Source organism: Pongo abelii, chromosome 8 (genome assembly GCF_028885655.2).
Source record: "Pongo abelii isolate AG06213 chromosome 8, NHGRI_mPonAbe1-v2.0_pri, whole genome shotgun sequence".
Classification (NCBI taxonomy): domain Eukaryota; kingdom Metazoa; phylum Chordata; class Mammalia; order Primates; family Hominidae; genus Pongo; species Pongo abelii.
In genome coordinates, this window is record NC_071993.2 from 134,151,543 (window position 1) to 134,170,590 (window position 19,048).

A 19,048-nucleotide genomic window follows, 5' to 3' on the forward strand; every position below is an offset into this window, starting at 1 on the left:
TGTAAAACTGTAGAAGTTTCAGATGATGTGCTCTTCTTCCAGAGATAATTCATCCTGCCTTCTTCTAGACAAAGTGGGGCTGACCATCTTATTTTAATCAGAGACTGTGCTCAGTTTCAAGGCTACATTGTACCTTTAGTATGCCTCAGTCTCCATTTACTATGCCTCTGGCTTTCTAGGATTTTCATCTGAGAGTCGGCTCTGTTACCTGGGGACTCTCTCCCTGGAGTTTTCCAAACTCGAGTCATTTTCTCTGATGATTGATACAAATTCCACTTTGCTTTACAGAGGTTTTCATTTTGGTTTTTAGTCTTCTACCCCATACAGCTCTAGGAATTACAGATGTCCTGAGGGAAAAAATGATTGCAGCTTGATGCCTCCCCAAGGGTTGCACCAGTCTACCAGGTGTTCTCCATGTCACTTGCAAGCAGAAGTTCATGACTCCATCATTTTAATTGTTTGGTGCATCATTTAAGCAAACCCCATTTGAAAACCCTTATTTACAAAACAGATCCACTAGGTTGCAATTTCCCATTTTACACAGAATTTGTTGCTTTACAGTGGAATTCATTTAAATATCAGACTACCTCTAGGGTAATTAATTATCACTTAGTTTACAAAATTTTCCATTGTATACAAGTTTTCAGGTATCGTATATTTTTAATTAGGCAGCAAACTAGTATTAATAAACACTGTATTAATAAAACATCTGAGTCACAATATTTTAAAATGCAAATGTGTTGCTTTTTAGTAACACAGCAACTTGAAGTAACTGCTAATAAATAATTTACAAACGAGACGTATTTTCAATTAGTAACATATATTAGCATACATGTAACCAATGCACAGCTTCCTTATTACCTATTTATTGAATATGTCCCACCTCTTGAATACTTTTCAGTTACCACTGATCTTGTAATATCATTTTAAAGGATTAGAAGATCATGGTAAATTTAGGCAATGGAGTGTGTTGTTGATTTTCAATTTGTGACATAATGGGTTTAAAAACATTGGTAGTGGCCTCCTGGCGGCTCACGCCTGTAATCCCAGCACTTTGGGAGGCAGAGGCGAGTGGATCACCTTAGGTCAGGAGTTCAAGACCAGTCTGGCCAATATGGTGTAACTTCGTCCCTACTAAAATATGAAAATTAGCTGGGCATGGTGGTGGCCACCTGTAATCCCACCTACTTGGGAGGTTGAGGCAGGATAATTGCTTGAACCCAGGAAGCGGTGGTTGCAGTGAGCCGAGATCATGCCATTGCACTCCAGCCTGGGTGATAAGAGCAAGACTCCATTACAAAAATAAATAAATAAAATAAAAATAAAAACACTGGTAGAAAACACAACAGCATCTTAATAGTGTAATTTTTGTGGGGTAGAAATAAAGCTGGATTTCCCCATCCTCTTTCCCTCCTTCTCTTCCTCGGCCCTATCCTCCCTCTCTTTCTGTATATTTTCTGTGTTTCTCAGATTTATAAGATGTAGTGTGTTACAATGAAAAATGCAGTGAGTGGTAGCATTGAGAGTCAGCCTCTGTGTGTGGAGGCACGCTGCCTTGGCTGAGTAGTCTGCATGAGTCTCACTGCCAAGTTACCTTCCTCGCTTCCTAGATGTTGAGGATGTGGTCTCTCATTCTAACTTGTCACCCAGGTGATTCCCTTCATGGCTATAGACATGGATTCAAAAAATGTTGAGGTATTTCTGCCAGGCCCCCACAGTTTGTGTGTTTCTTTGCAGACTGTATGAAAACAAGGGAGAGGCCGACTTCGTGGAATCTTTGCTGCAGCTCTTCAGGTCCATCAACGACATGATGAGCAGCATGTCAGACCAGACCGTCCGGGTGAAGGTGAGTGCCGGCCACCGCCAAGGGAGACTTCTCCTTCTTTTCTTCTTTCATTATCTCTTTTGGAGGTAGGTATTTTGATTACAGTTAATTAACTTGCCCCAAATACTATAGTTGTTAATGTCAGAGATCTCAATTTGATTTCAAGAGCTGTGGTTTTTTTTTTTTTTTTTTTTTTTTGATACAGAGTCCTGCTCTGTTGCCCAGGCTGGAGTGCAGTGGTGTGATCTCAGCTCACTGCAACCTCTGCCTCCCGGCTTCAAGCAATTGTCCTGTCTCAGCCTCCTGAATTGCTGGGACTACAGGCGCATGCCACCATGCCTGCCTAATTTTTTTGTATTTTTAATAGAGATGGGATTTCACCATATTGGTCAGGCTTGTCTCCAAGTCCTGACCTCAGGTGATCCACCCACCTCAGCCTCCCAAAGTGCTGGGATTATAGGCATGAGCCACTGTGCCTGGCCTTTTTTTAATTTTAATTTTATTTTTAGTTGACACATAAAAACTGTACATATTTATGGGACACATGCTGATATTTCAATACAGGTATATGATGTGATCAAATCAGGGTAATTAGCATAGCGTCACCTTGAACATTTTTCATTTCTTTGTGCTGTGAACATTCAGAATCCTTTCTACTAGATTTTTGAACATATTCCCTAAATTATTGTTGACCGTCTTCACTCTACATTGCTACAGAACACTGGACTTTATTCTTCTTATCTAGCTGTAGCTTTGTATCAAAGTGGACTTGTAGATGAAGGGCTTCCTGTGGCTGAGCGAAGGGGCTGTGGGCCCTGCCAAGCCTGAACTCGAGGGAAAGGCCCCGGAGCCTCTTTTGTAGTGAACATAGTCATGCTCCATGTGCAGTGTAATCCCTTCTTCCTCCTCCCTAGGTGCTCTTAAATATTTTCATTGCTTCTCTCTTTGCTCTTTGGCAAGACAGATTCTGAATTCACTTTATTTAAATTTGGGAGAATTGATGAGAATCATGTTTTACACCTAATTTCTCAGGGTGTCCATGCCCCGGAAAGGGTGGTGAACCTTTGTGCTTCAGCGGATCTTTGCCTGTGTGCAAGAGCGAGCCTTCCAGTGCCCCTGTCCTTCTGTCCTTCTTCCCTCTTTTGATGACCTGGTCTCACCCTGTTGTCCTTTGGAAGAAAGATCCCTTCCACTCACATGAGGCCTGTGTGTTCTTTAGGATGCTCACTGGTGTGGAAGTGCCTGGGAGGCCCATGGAGCAGCCGCAGGACCCCCACACTCTTGGTTATCCCAGTTATGGCGGTTTTCACTGGGCTGACTTATTGCAGAAGGAGCTGTACAACTTGCAATTTGCTGCCTGCATTAATTCCTTCAAAGAACAAGAATCTTCCAAATGATTAACTTACATCTTTCACTCGACTGCTGTTCATGGTAGACGCCTCTGTTCTTCCTCTTTTAATGTTCGTTTAATGTATAATTTTAGAAGGCATTCTTACGGCTAGTGTCTTAAAAATATTTTCATCAAGTTGCTTCCCAGCCTTAAAGCTTTGCCATATGCCCTGGAACAAAGATGTGTGTGTGCTGAGACATGGCTTATGGTTGCTGTGACCAAGGAAACCAGCATAAGTAGACATGAATCAAGTCGGAGCCTACCTTTCATCTCAGAGGTGGTGCAGCTGTTCAGTGGAGCCATTTGGACTCTTTACTACGATTTCTTGATTTTTTTTTACATGAATTTACTATAAAAATTGGTGTTTTATACAGAAAGAAATATAGGTGGTGCATACGTTAAAATTTTAGGTTATTTGGGCAACTTGATATTGCCCAAAGCTGTCTTATTGTCCCAAGGTTAAAATTAGCAATGTGTTTGGTACATTTACTACTGAATTCAGTGGCATTTTAGAAAAACAGACGTGCGTAGTGTAAGAATAGATAAAAATTACAGGAAGTTTTGAGCCCAGCAGTAATTTTAGATTGCTAAATATATTCTTACATTATTAAATTTGATTGGGCTTGATTTGTGTCTGCCTCCCTCCCTTGAAGTCAGATTACTTAGTGACTAGGGACTGGGAAGACCTTGCTTCAGTGGGTGTTTTATTATAAGACACAAGTGAATTGAGTGACGTGTGTGCATTGATGCAAACCTTACATCTGCAAGACAGACGCACGGCGTTTTATTAGGCATGTCACCTCCCTTCTGCTAATTGGTATCATATTATTTCACAATAGGTGCTTTCTCGACGACGTTGGAAATTTAAAGATTCCCAACGTGGCAGCTTGGCTTTTGTGTTGTTTTAACTCTTTCAGTTTTGCTGTGTCTAAATGGAAGGAAATACCTTGTGAACCATCTTCCATAGACGAAGTATATTTTCAGACTGTGACATTTAAAGGTTAAACATTGTTTCCCCAAGTGTGGCCCTCATTGGTACCAAACGGTTGGTACCTTCCCGGTTCAAGTGATTCTCCTGCCTCATCCTCCCAGTAGCTGGGATTACAGGCACCCGCCACCATGCCTGGCTAATTTTTTTGAATTTTTAGCAGAGAAGGGCCCCATCTCCTTCTTGGTACCAAACCTGCCACTGGCATCCACTTTGCAGATTAGATTCAGCCATGGGGTTTTACACCTCATTGAAGTGGGAGGGCAGGAGGAACTTCAGAAGTCATTTATTGCAGGATAAGCATGGTCTCCAGCTAGAATTTTCAGTAGGACTGTTTTCATTGATTTAGTGACAAAATTTTTCCAAGGTCATTTAAGTGAGAAAACACAAATGGAGGACGCTTGGGCCAGTTTTTATGTTAAGTCAAATGTCCAGGAAACTCCACTGAGTGTGTGGATGCTGCCTCCCTTCACTCCCCTGCCCAGTGGTCGCCTCCCGTCACCCCCGCTCCCCAGGCGCCCGCCATGTCCAGATGTTTCAGTGCCACCTCACCATCCCTCAGTGAATGGCCTTCAGCCCTGGGGCTGCAGCCAAATAGTTTTTGAAAACATACTGCCGTGGCCAAATAACATGAAATTCCCCATTTCTAAGTGTCCCGTTCAGTGGCATTAAGTACAATCACACTGTTGTGCAGCCATCGTCACCATCCCTCTTTAGAACTTTTACGTCTTTCCAAACTGAGTGAAACTCCAGCCCCATCAAACACCAACTCCCTGCAGCCCCTAGCAGCCACGGGCCTACTTTCTGGGTCTAAGAATTTAATGGCTCTGGGAACCTCATGGAAGTGGACTCATACCGCATTTGTCCTTTTGTGTCTGGCTTCTTTCTTTTTTTTTTTTGAGACGGAGACTCGCTCAGTTGCCCATGCTGGAGTGCAGTGGCACAGTCTCATCTCACAGCAACCTCTGCCTTCCCGGTTCAAGTGATTCTCCTTCCTCATCCTCCCAGCAGCTGGGATTAGAGGCACCCGCCACCATGCCTGGCTAATTTTTTTTAATTTTTAGTAGAGACGGGGATTCACCATGTTAGCCAGGCTGGTCTCGAACACCTGACTTCAAATAATTCACCCGCCTCGGCCTCCCAAAGTGCTGGGATTACAGGCGTGAGCCACTGTGCCTGGCTGTGTTTGGCTTCTTTTCTATGGCATAATGTCTGCAGGGTTCTACCAGGTGGTAGCATGTGTCAGAATCTCTTCCTTTTTAAGGTTGTCATGTTGCTGTGTGTCTCGTGCACATTTTGCCTCCGCACCTGTCCCTGGATAGAGGCTTGGCCTGTTCCCACCTCATGGTGGTTGTGGTTCATGCTGCTGGGAACTGGGGTGTACAGGTTCCTCTTGAAGACCCTGCTGCCAGTGCTCCAGAAGTGGAATTGCTATTTCTCGTGGTAATTATGCTTGAATTTTTCGAAGAATCATCCTGTTTTCCCCAGCACCCCACCATGCTACTGAAACCTCACTTGAAATTCCATATTGACTTTCCCTTAGCAGCTCTTTTTGCAGCTCCTTGAGCTCCAGGTGTATCCTCTGCCACACATCACCTACCTTGAGTGAATGATGCCGCTCCGACTGCTGCACTGAAAAGACCTGGGGTCGGAGGCGGAGGTTGCAGTAAGCCGAGATCACGCCATTGCACTCCAGCCTGGGCAACAAGAGCAGAACTCCGTCTCAAAAAAAAGAAAAAAGAAAAGACCTGGGGTCTCTCAGTATCACCTCTTTCTGTCTGTTTCCCTCTGAGGAGGAGAAGCCCACCTGCTGCGCAGTGCTGACCTTCCCCCTCCCTGAGACCTGCTCCACCCCTCACTGTTTCCTCACCATCTCAGATCTGTCTTCACCTTGAGCTGCCCCTTCACCCGGCCCAGATGTTCTGGAAATTCAACCCGTGCCTTCTGGATTCTTCTTTGCCCTTGGCGTTTCTCTCTCCTACCTGACAAGAGGGTCCTTGGCCCCATTGCCTCTGCCCTCGAGTCCTGTTCTCTGTTCTGCCCCAAGCGATTGTGTCTGCTGTTCCTCCCAGGTGCCCCGGCTGCCCCCAGCTGCGGTGTCTCCAGTCAGCCTCGGAATTCCCTTCTGCTGTCTTCTCTTCTCTGTGCTACTGTGGCGGTGGTTTCATCAACCACTGGGCTTGCTAGGTCCCCAGTTCTTCTTCCTGAAATTAGGGCAGAAAAGTCTTGGAACTGTTTCCTGCACCCTGGTGCTGGACCTGCCCCTTTTTTCCTCAGCATCTCTTTTGGTATTTTCCTGAAACTCCCATCTGGTGATGACTTCCTGTTTCTCAGAAAACTGTGCTGTTCTTCAGCTGCCAGGAGAAATGGGTCAGATTCCAGTGTGTGACATCCAGACAGCTTCATAGGCAGCCCAGCTGGCTCTCCAAGCCTTTTTCCCTCTTGGAGACCCAAGTAGAGCCAGTGCCTTCCCCAGGAAACACCACACATCTGGGTGTGAGGAGCCTCCTGAGGGTTAGCTCCCCCAATCAGTGGTTGATAGAAATAGCGTGAGCACCTAGTGCCAGAGTAACTGGAGCTGATACTTATTGATCACCTGCTGTTCAACATGCTTTGTATTTCTCAACTGATTTAGTCTTTACAATAGCCCTATTAAGTAGATACTTTGATTGCTTTCTGATGAAGACACTGAGGCCTAGAGACCTTAATTAACCTACCCAAGGCCACAAGAGCTGGGATGGGGTAAAGCACTGGTTTAAACCCTGGTTGGCCAGTTCCAGAACCACTCTCTTTCCCATTTGGCTCCTAGAAGCAGTGTTGCTAAGTCCTGGCTATCCCATGGTGTTTGGAAACAGGGCCCATGCCTGCCATCCATATCAATGGAGAACAGGCTGGATGCTTTGGGCTGGAAAGATGCCAACATTATCCCTGGTGGAGCTTTCCATCAAAGTGGACATGCATTAAGCAACTTAAAAACTCTGGTGAAATGCCACAAGAATTGGGTGAGTGTGAAGGGGAGGGAGGAGAGTTAGAAGGGGCTGGTCACGAAGGCTTGTGGGAGGAGACCTTGGTGATGGCCCCACTGTGTTGGCAGCAGGTGGCTGTATCTTGGCCACTCGTGGATTGCAGTGCTGGATTGAGGAGTTTGGGGCTTTGCAGTCAGTTCTTACAGGCATTGACATCATTTCAAGTCCACAAACATTACTACCTTCCCTTAGGATGACCCTGGGAAAGGACTACTCCATGCAGGACCTCGGCATAGCCTGTTCCATCTGGGGCTGAGAATGTCAGAATTTTCTATAGAAGGAAACTTTGACCGTGATCCACAGTAGGAAATTGATGCTTACTTGGTATATGTGAGTGAGTGTGTGTGTATGTGCATTGTATGTGTGTGTGTGCATATGTGTGTGTGTGTTGTGCGTATGAAGCTGGAAAATGCTCATGAAGAAGTTCTACACTGATTCCCTGTGATGTATTCTGGCATTTTCTAGTCTAGTCTCCTTTAGTTATTCTAAACTAATGTATTTCAGTTAAAACAAAATTGCTGGTTGACAGGCACTAAATTTATTTCATGAGCACTAATGGATCTCAACCTGCATTGGAAAAACACTCCTCTTTATTCATCTCAGGACTCTGCCCCTGTGTCTCCTGCTTAGTTTATTAAGAAAATATTGTTAGCTTTCTGCATTTCTTCCATTGTCATGTAGAGCCCCAGGCCCCTGGCGCTCAGGCAACTTTCCTGACCAGCATGCGGATTGGACTGGGGTGAAGATTAATTGAATTTGAGGCCCCCCAAGCTGAGGTTGGCACACAGATGCAGAGGGTTTGTCTTCCTTCTGGGGCACTGTCCCCAGGGAGCAGACTTCCCCATCTCTTTCCATTCTAACCATCACAGGGCGCCATTTCCATCTGGCTTTCTTAGAGAGGAGCTGTGTTGAAATAAGCTATTCTGTAATCTCAGTAAATACAGCTGATGGGTGAGTTCTGCCCTCCAAGAGGCACATTTTTTGATTCCCTTAAAAATAATTTCCTGATTTGAAATGAACTGTATTTTCTTGCCTTAAATCTTACCCAGAATTCTTCCTTATGAGAAGTTTTTGCTGCTTTTCGTGTATTTATTTCCGGGCTAGCATCTGGGATCCACACGGCTCCTCACAAATTTGTACACGTAGAACTTTATTGTCCTCAGAACAAATGATCTGAATGTGTTAGGGGTGATGATAATTTAAGATCAGATGGAAGTCACGTTTCACTGAGTAACTTTGGGCCTGTCTGGCGCTTCTCCTACAGCAGCTCCTGACTTCGCCCCTCTGTCTTTATATGTGTGTTCCAGATTTTCATAAAGATATCAAGTCCTGTTAGTTGCATTAAACAAAGCAGCCATTTATTGTGTCCTTGCCCTCAGTTTAAAAGTAATACGTGATCTGGTTAGAAAATGCCAAAAAGTTAATTAAGAAAAATAAGAATCATTTATCACCCTATCTTCCAGAGATTACACTGTTAGCATTTTTGTTTTTATAATGATGAGCTCTTTTTGCTCATTTAGCATTATCCTATATATATATACACACACACATATGTACACACCCACACCTATATATACACACATATAAATGTAACATATGTATAGTATAAATTCTCATCTGTATACACACACATACACACACACACACACACACTTTTACAGTGTTGCATTTTTCTGTTATATCTGCCTGTGTCCTTCAGTATTTTTCAAGCACACATTTTCAAAGGTTACACATTGCCTCATGGCTATATGAGAACTTACTTAACCAATTTTCCATTTGAGGGCACTTAGCTGGTTTCTAGTTTTCAGTTTTCATGAACAGTGCTTAGCTGACCTCTCTGTCTATGGCAACGGCCATGCTCCATCTGGTTTGCTCTGAGGCATCCAGATTTTCAAATGCTCTAAAGTCCCATGAAAGTCATGATCAAGGCGATGAGGACTTGATTCCTGGGTGATGACTCTGTGCTTCTTTCACTGGGGCCGTGTGTATGAAATGTGTCTGCCCTGCCTTGGTTTCCACTATAGCTCCCATCTGTCTCTGTTTCTTTTCCACTTCCTTCTATGCTTCCTGGCATTGGGCAGGTGGATGAGTCGGGAGCCACTTCCCTCTCTCAGAAGCCACCTGCTTCTGCGACCTTTGTGTTTCTTGGTACAGGATTGTTGGCCAAGTTAGGTAAGGAGACGAGAACTCCAGTGAGTTCCACTCCCTCTGACCTGACGAATCAGGGCCTGGAGCAAACCGACCAATGAGATGTTGGCACCGTCACAGACCAGCAAGCAGCTTAAAGAAATTTGGGAGTATTTTGAGCCAGAAGGGTTTTCCAAGAGCAAGTAAAAAAATATTTTCCCCTTCTTGATTTTGAGCGGAGGAGGGGGGTGCATTGATGGTGTTAATTGATCCGAGGATGTCATGGGCATGAGTCAGGAGTCTATTTGAGAGTCTCTCATCATTCGTGGGGACACAGATGCGGTAGGTTTGGATGAGGACCATCTATGTCACATTGTCTGTATGGAGACAGACTTGTTGAATTAGAATATTGGGCAGATGAGGCTGGCAACTCAGGTGAAGCCAACCGTGACAGGAATGACTACACTTGCTGAGAATCAGCAACAGGCCAGGCCTTCTGGAGAGTTCTCCTGCAACATCGAGAAGAGAGGGAGGTCCCAGAGTCAAGGAGGTGAGTGGGCCAAGTTTGGAAGTTGCTCTAACAAAATACTACAAACTTGGTAGCTTAAAACAGCGGTTTTTTCTTCTCTCAGAATTTTGGAGATTAGAAACTTGAAATCAGGGTGGTGGCAGGGCAGGTTCCTTTTGGCTGCTCCAAGAGATGATGTGTTCTGTGCCTTTCTCTAGGTTTCTGGTGATCCTTGCTATTTCCTGACTTGCAGACGCCTTGCTCCAGTCTCTGCCCCCGTCTTCACGTGGCACTCTCCTTGTGTGTCTGTCTTTGTGTCTCTTCTCTTCTTATGAGGACATCAGTCATGTTAAATTCAGGGCCAACTCTACTGTGGCGTGGCCTCAGGTAAACTTGATTATATCTGAAAAAAGACTGTTTCCAAAACATTCACAGGTCCCAAGGGTTAGGACTTGAATGTAGCCCCCTTTTTTTTTTTTTTTTTTTTGAGATGGGGTCTCGCCCTGTCACCCAGGCTGGAGTGCAATGGTGTGATCTCGGCTCACTGCAGCCTCCACCTCCTGGGTTCAAACGATTCTCCTGCCTCAGCCTCCCGAGTAGCTGGGATTATAGGCGCCCACCACCATGCCCAGCTAATTTTTGTATTTTTAGTAGAGACACGGTTTCACCACATTTGCCAGGCCGGTCTCGAACTCCTGATCTTGTGATCTGCCCACCTCGGCCTCCCAAAGTGCTGGGATTATAGGCGTGATCCACTCCACCTGGCCTGAACGTAGCCTTTTGAAGGACACAGTTTCACCCACGGTAGAAGTCATTGTGGACGTCAGTGTGGAGTTCACTGGCAGGTCAGTGGTGAACAAAGGACTGGAGAGGAAATGGGTCCTTAGCCAGGCACCCACAGTCAGCTTGACATGGAAGCTGCAGGACTGGAAACTTCTTAGAATCTAGTCTGCACATGAGTCACCTGGAGGTCTTGTTAAAATGTGATTCCGACTCTGTAGGGAGGGGGCCTCAAGATGTTTCATTTTAATCGACTCCCAGCTGATGCTAAGGTTGTGGGTCCCTGGCCATATATTGGGTCAGAAGTGGCCACGCCTCGCCTTGCACGGACAGCTGCTGTGTGAGCAGTAGTGTTTGTGGGTAGGGCACCTGGTCTCAGTTCTTGCAGCCTTCAAAGCTGGCTTCATTCAGGCTGCCTGCCCTCAGCTGTCTGATGTTCTGGACTATTTTGATTTGATAAGTTTGCCCTACTCACAGATGATGACATACTTGCGAGTGTGTCATGTTAAGAAAGACTCAGTGGAAGAAGGAACGAGGGAAGTGAAGAAAATATTTTATGGCTTGCTCTTAGAGGACCTGTGGGTCGAAATGCTCCCCATTTCATTACACTGCTTGCTGGTCTGTGGCCCTGCAGAGGGTTGGGTAGTCTCGCTGAGATCTGAACTCACCAGGTGCTGCAGCATTCCAGTCTTCTTGGTTGCTTCCTAGGATTCTTCCTGCCCTCTCTGGAGGGAGCAATACCACTCACATAGGCAAGAATTAATCAGGAGAGGTCTGGATAAATACACTTGTTTCCTTGACCACCTCTCCACCCGCATTTATACTGTGCACAGTACCTTGCAACAGTAGCAGAAATGCAGCAGTAGCACTACCTCGCAGAAATGCAGCAGTAGCAGAAATGAAAATCATCTCTCTTCCACCGTTTCTTCAGCAAACCAAGTATTTCTATTGGTTTTCTTCCAATTCTAGCGCATGCACATCAAAATGTTTATACTTGCAACCTGCGTAGTTTTTGGTTTGCTGATTTTTTATCATTTTATCACAACACCTTTCCATTATTAATGTGTAGTCGTAATTGTAATGGCTGTATGCCAATTCAGAACATGTGCCTGAATTGATGTGCAATCATTTGCTTAATCAAATGATTTTTCCTCAAATTAATTTTTCTATTGTTGAATACTACAATTTTGCTTTTAGCATTTTAAGCCTGCAACAAATTATTTCATTGATAAGTAGTGTATGTTTATGTTTTCTTTAATTTTATGATCCATTTTTCCATGTTGATTCCTTCACATTGCCACCTGTTAGAGAACAAGGCTTTAATTTGAGATTGCAGAATTCTAGGCACTTGCTTGCCATCCCTCCTGCCTTGCCCCCAGTAATGACGCTCACTGGTGGAAAATCTCTTCTTTGGCCATGGTGGCTTCAGCACTCAGGAACCTAAACTTATTTTCTTCTCCCACCCCTGCCCTTGTTCAAAGATCTCTCTTGTCAGGTGCTCCTCCCACATCTGTGCCCCCGGTCTTGGATTCTGCCTGCTGCCATCATGCAAGGTGCCAGTGAGCCCCTTTCTCCTTCCTCCATCATGGTCAGGATTTATTCAGCGTTTCTCTGAAAGTGAGCAGGTCTCAAAGTAGAGTTATGCTTAGTACCTCATCACTGAGTTATGTATTCATCTGTTTAAAAAATTCCTTCAATCATATGTTCATTCTCCTGTGTGCCAGGCACTGTGCTAGGCACTGAGGGGTTACAGCACCAATCACACAGATATGCTCTGTATTCTCATGGTGGTTCCATTGGAGTGAGCAAGGCGGGCATGAACTCAGTAACCATCCCCTATGTATATAGTTGCACAGTTGCAATATGTGATTTTAAGCAAATCACAGACATAAAATTATCACTGTGGATTGTAGTCACTCATTTTAAGAAAAAGTAAAGGTCAGGGTGACAAGGTATATTGGGGCATTGGAAGTAGTTTAGGGGTTCAAAGAAGGTGCCGATACAAAGGTAGTCACCATTAGGTGCTTGGATATGTAATACAGCAGAGGAAAATGCCAAACCTAGACTCTAGTATGGTTTGGAGAGAACTGTGCTGCCACTTTTGTCCAGAGGGATTGTGGAGCATGAAGTAATCCTAATCACTTCTGTTCGTGCAGTACTCTCAGGCACCAAAGCCTTTGATGCGTGTTATCTCTTAGGATCCTCCCAGCACTGCCATGGTGGTTGTTAAAAATAATGAGAAAGCCTTCTAAAGGGACGGGCAGAGAACATAATCATGCAAAGTCTGTGCGTCTTAATAGCTGACTCATTGATGGAAACATTTGTATCCCACATCCACTGGCTCTTGTCTGGCTTCTTCAAATGCATCTGTCCCTAGGAGCCCTTCCTAGAGATACCAGCGTTTAGAACAGACCAGTCTAAACAAGGTCTTCTCAAGTGAACTGAAGATACTAGGCCTACTAAAGCTCATCTGCACCTCACTTATGATGTGGCATTTATAAATGCATTCACCGTAGGTGTTTGTAGATTCTTTTTATGTTTTAAGTTTGCAGCGTTGAGGCCTATTTTGATTGCAAATTGCATAAACCTCAAATAAGATCTAAATCAAAGGAAAGGTATTGCATGCTTATAGGTGACTCAACATTAAGAAGTCAGTTCTTCCCTACTTGATCTACAGATTCACTGCAGTCCCAATCAAAATCCCAGCAAGTTATTTTGTGGCTATTGACCGACTGATTCTGAAGTTCACGTGGAAAGGCAAAAGACCCAGAATAGTCAACACAATATTTATGGAGAACAAAGTCAGAGGACTGGCACTACTCGACTTCAAGTCTGCTGGAAAGCTCCAGTAATCTAATTACAGAAACCCAACTCCAATTCACATTAGAAAGAAGGAAATTAATTGATTCATGTAGTTTGGAAGTCCAAGTGTTAGGCATGAGTGAGTTTAGGATTTAGAAGATATCCTCCTCTTGGCTTAGTATTTATTTCTCTCCATTTGAGGGAAAAGTGGCTGCCAGTAGCCAGAGGCTTGCAATTTTCTTTTTTGTCTAATAGTCTTCGAGGACACAGAGTGACCGTCTCCCTCTTTAAGGCAACGTTAATCTTCAGACAGAACTGTCGTTAACCTTCTTTTAAGCAGGAGGCTATCCCTGAAAGGAAAAGACTGTGAAGTTGAAACAGAAGTAGAGCTTCATAATGCAGAAAATGGAGAAAGAGGGATGAGAGGACTCGCAGGAAGGCTGAAGGGACATTTGTAAATGCAGCTGAAGCCAGTGCAAATTGGTGACTTTGTGAAATGGGTTTTGCAGCTATTCTTTGGAGCTGTCTGCTGAGCTGATGGAAAGGGTAGTTAAAAGCTTCATTTAGGATTGGTGTTCCGCCGGCGTGCCCAGTAGCCCAAACCGAGGCCTGGGAGGAGAGCAGACTTTAAATATGTCCCAGGAAACATTTTATTGAGAAACATGTCAACTACCACTGTAGCATTATCAAGAGGGAAAAAGGAATATTTCATATGTGAGCTTAAAAATCATTAGCTCTGTTATATTGAATACTTGCAAAATTTCATTAAAACTGTTTTTGCAGAATTTTATGATAGAATAAATTACTTTTGTGTATGTATTGATGAAATCATGGAGTTATAGAAGTTTGGATTTCTCAAGCACCCAAATAGTCAACATCAAGAATCAGGGGATTAGGAGGTTAGAAAGTCACATCTTTAGTTTTTTCAGGAACTTGCCCAGGAACAGAGGGGTCCTAGGTGGGATGACCAGACCCCAGTTCTCTGTTCTTCAGCCCAGTGCTTTTTTCATGACATCACTCAAGTCAGATTTTAAATTTGTGCATTACACTGGCTTTATTTAGAATCCTGTGCCAGGCAGTACAGTTTTGATTAGAAGCTGAACAGTATTATTCTCCATGAACTGTGGATGTGACACTTTTATAATTCAAGCAGAATTATTTTTCCCTTGGGAAATCCTATACATTCAATATGGTACATTGAATTAGGAAAGAGGTAGAAGAAAAAAGGGGCTATAAAAAGTGTATCTTATTAAAACAAAGTAGGTTTTCTTCTTGCCTGTGTCACCTTTAGATAGTAATTCTTAGAATCACTATTTTTTAAATCACAAATTGTCTTCTCTCTAGTGAAATGATTAAGAAAGAACAGTAGTCCTCATTTGATTAGGTGAAACGTGACACAAGTCTCGTTGATTTTTGAAAAGGACATTTTCATGTAATTCCAAGAAATACACATTCTGACATTAAACATTTTATATGGTCACTACTGAAGATTAAAAGGAGAGGTGTTGGCTGGGTGTGGTGGCTCATACCTGTAGTCCCAGCACTCTGGGATGCTGAGGCAGGTGGATCACCTGAGGTTGGGAGTTCGAGACCAGCCTGACCAACTGACCAACATGAAGAAACCCTGTCTCTACTAAAAATACAAAATTAGCTGGGCTTGGTGGCGCATGCCTGTAGTCCCAGCTACTTGGGAGGCTGAGGCAGGAGAATTGCCTGAATCCAGGAGGTGGAGGTGGAGGTGAGCTGAGATTGTGCCATTGCACTCCAGCCTGGGCAACAAGAGTGAAACTCTGTCTCAAAAAAAAAAAAAAAGAAAAAAGGAGAGGTGTTAGGTCTGAGAAATTAGGTGACCATCAAGTTTTTTCATGGTTTTTCTTTCATTGATTGATGGATTTGATTGATGTACTGAGACCGAGTCTCACTGTCACTTAGGCTAGAGTGCATGGCACAATCTTGGCTCACTGTAGCTTCGACCTCCCGGGCTCAAGTGACCCTTCCACCTCAGCTTCCAAAGTAGCTGGGACTATAGGCCAGCACCACCACAAATGGCTAATTTTTGTAATTTTTGTAGAGATACGGTTTCGTCATTTATTAGTCTGTTTTCACACTGCTATAAAGAACTACCTGAGACTGGGTAATTTATAAAGAAAAGAGGTTTACTTGACTCACAGTTCCACAGTTTTAACGGGAAGCATGACTAGGAGACCTCAGGAAACTTACAGTCATGGAGGAAGACGAAGGGGAAGCAAGGACCTTCTTCACATGGAGGCAGGAGAGACAGCGGAGGGGGAAGTGACACACACTTTAAACCATCAGATCTCATGAGAACTCACTGTCATGAGAACAGCAAGAGGGACGTCCGCCCCCGTGATTCAGTCACTTCCCACCAGGCCCCTCACCCGACACGTAGGGATTACAATTTGAGATGAGATTTGGGTGAGGACACAGAGCCAAACCATATCACTCCATGTTGCCCAGGCTGAGTGCTAGATTCCTGTGTGTTATTTTAGGGCACTTTATACTTTTATTATTTACCAGTGTTTGAGAAGCTTATGATCATTCACAAAACTTTCTCTTCCTATGTGGGTGCTATGTGTGTTTTTGAGTGAGCCAATGATATACTCGTGGCCAGCACTGTTCTGTGCTGTGTTTCTCCGCCCAGTATGTGGACATCTTGCCATGTGCACAGGTAATATGTCCTTCTTACACAGAGGGATGCAAAGGTTGAGTCAAATCAGCATTCAAGGAGATGCTGATAAATTGAGAACTTCCTGACAGCAAGTGACACCAAAACCTCAACTAAAATGATCAGCAAAGATCCATTGAGAAAATATCAGCCGGGCATGGTGGCTCACACCTGTAATCCCAGCACTTTGGGAGGCTGAGGTGGGTGGATCACGAGGTCAGGAGATCGAGACCATCCTGGCTAACACGGTGAAACCCCATCTCTACTAAAAATACAAAAAATTAGCCGGGCGAGATGGCACATGCCTGTAGTCCCTGCAGGAGGCTGAGGCAGGAGAATCGCTTGAACCTGGGAGGTAGAGGTTGCAGTGAGCCGAGATCACTCCACTGCACTCCAGCCTGGATGATAGAGCAAGACTCTGTCTCAAAAAAAAAGAAAATACCAAGAACCAGAAAACAGGGGTCGTGGCGTAAACCTTGGTGAGGACCTTGGTATTCAAGGTCAAAGGCAGAGCATGCCCCAGGGAGTGGCGAGGGTTCCTGCAGCATGTGCAGCTGCGTCCCCCACCCCGGCACCCTGGTTTCTCCTCACTGCTGAGCTCCTCTGGGATCCTTGCCTTCCCACCTCATTGGTGGAGCTGCTCCATTGAAACCCAAGACTCCATTCCAGGCCTGGCCTCAGCCCCATCTCTGCCCAGGGCTGACAGGGGGGCTCCCTCATGTACCCCAGGGTCTGTGCCTTCTTCCTTCCTCCTGGTGGCATTTCCACGTTGGGGGCCCCTGCCTGTCCCTGGGGTGCAGGAATTCTGCAGCACCTCTGGCACTTTGCTCCTGCCTTCTTGCCTGGAGTTTCACTGCTGTCTGCAGGCCTTTGAGAACAGAGGCAGGGAGGTGCCAGAAGCCCTTGAGAGTGTGGTGATTAAGGGTTGGATGTCCTGTGCGAATAGCAAGGAGGATGATTCTTGAAAGAAAATATCAGGGTAACTTAAATTTCTCTGAGGTCAGCTTGCTTGTTGTTAATTAAGTTCTTACCAAGAGAGCCAGGTGTGGTGGCCCACGCCTATAATCCCAGCACTTTGGGAGGCTGAGGTGGGTGGATCACTTGAGGTCAGGAGTTTGAGAGCAGCCTGGCCAATATGGTAAAGCTCCATATCTACTAAATATACAAAAATTAGCTGGGCGTGGTGGTGGGCTCCTGTAATCCCAGCTACTCGGGAGACTGAGGTGGGAGAATCGCTTGAACCCAGGAGGCGGAGGTTGCAGTGAGCCGAGATTACGCCACTGCACTCCAGCCTAGGCGACAGAGCAAGACTCTGTCTCAAAATAAAAATAAAAAAAGTTCTTATCAAGAAAGCAGTGCTAAGTACTTCTCCAGCACCGCTTAATGTCGGTCAGCTTCTCCGGCTTCTTTGTGGATGTTATTGGAAAGGGTAGTGTTTTAATATACGTGCACTTTTCACATAGATTCAAGGATGGCATGGGTGGGTGGGATTACTTGACTTTATAGCATATTAAGTGCTTATTTGGTGCCAGTTTTGGACTCATACTGGGCAGATGCCATGAGGAATGTACAGTGGAAGATGTTGGATTCACACTGCAGGAGAGGAGACCAGGTATTCGATCCCCCAAATAGATGACAGATTGCTTGGTACATCACTGCATCATTGGGTGTCCAGATGAGAGATTGCAGGCAAGACAAGGACCTAAAGAAAGTGGCAAGTGCACTGAATACACCAGTTAAGGCCTCCTTGGAGCAGATTGGACTGCCCTGAGCTTTGAGGGGTGGGTGTGAGTTGAGATGGCAGAGCATTCCATGGAGGGGCAGGAGGGTATGGATGGGAGGGAGAAAGAGAGTGGAAGGAGGTGGTGGGAATGGGTTGTTCTCTTGGGAGCCCAGGGGCAGGAGTGGAGGCAGGCAGCCTCGTTCCACCTCTGGTATTCAGTGCCAAGAAGAGGAATGTGGATGAGGACGTGCTGTGCTAATCAGAGACAATATTAGAGATCCTGAGCTGACACACTGGAAATTGACATATGGGTTTATTTATTTATTTTATTTATGTTTTAAATAAAGGTTAAGATCTTTCAGAGAAGACATAGCAGGAGAAATGGGCATTATTTTTCCAGGGATCTTAGTATGTAAATCACCTGAGTTCTTAAAAGTTTTATCTTATAGAATTTTTTTATTAGTTCTTTTATTTTTGTCATGGGGAAACTTCAGAAGCTTTCCTGGAAACTTGCATGTCTGCTTTCAGAGTTTTGTGGCTCTTACAAGGAGCCCCTTTGGGGGTATGGGGCAACCTTGCATCCCAGGAAGCTGCCTGGGAGATTCTAGGGCTGGCACCTCCTCTCCACTCAGCTGCCTGGGAGATTCTGGGGTTGGTACCTCCTCTTCACTCAGGCTCCTTCCATCAGCTGAAGAGGCGAGAGTGTCATAACGTGACATTCTGTGTATGCGCAATGTATTTGTAGAAGATACTGATCTTTGGATCCAGCAATCCCACTCCTGGGTATCTACCCAGAGGAAAAGAAGTCATTATGTGAAAAAGATACTTGTACATGCATGTTTACAGCAGCACAATTCACAATTACAAAAATTGTGGAACCAGCCCAAATGCCCATCAGTCAACAAGTAGATAAAGAACATGTTGGAATACTACTCAGCCATAAAAAGGAATGAATTAATGGCATTTACAGCAACCTGGATGGAGTTGGAGACCATTATTCTAAGTGAAGTAACTCAGGAATGGAAAACCAAACATGGAATCTCCTCTTCATCCTTTTTCTTTCTGCCTTTCCTTGTTCTCTTACTTAAAGACAGCGTGTTGGGAGCGGTATATTGCTGTTGTTTTTGTATTCTCCAATCTGACCACCTATGTCTTTTATTTGGAGTATTTAATCCCTTGCTTTTTGTTTAATA

General features: G+C 44.7%; 1 protein-coding gene across 4 annotated transcripts in view; it reads left to right on the plus strand.

Annotated features, from left to right (window-relative positions):
- The window catches only part of DOCK1 (dedicator of cytokinesis 1), a 547,152-nt gene that overhangs the window by 153,069 nt on the left and 375,035 nt on the right, over window positions 1–19,048 (plus strand). For all 4 annotated transcript variants that reach the window (XM_024253415.3, XM_024253416.3, XM_054523055.2 and 1 more), the window contains exon 23: window positions 1,738–1,846. In XM_024253415.3, the coding sequence (XP_024109183.1) occupies window positions 1,738–1,846 (109 nt within the window). The remainder of the gene's footprint in view (window positions 1–1,737; window positions 1,847–19,048) is intronic.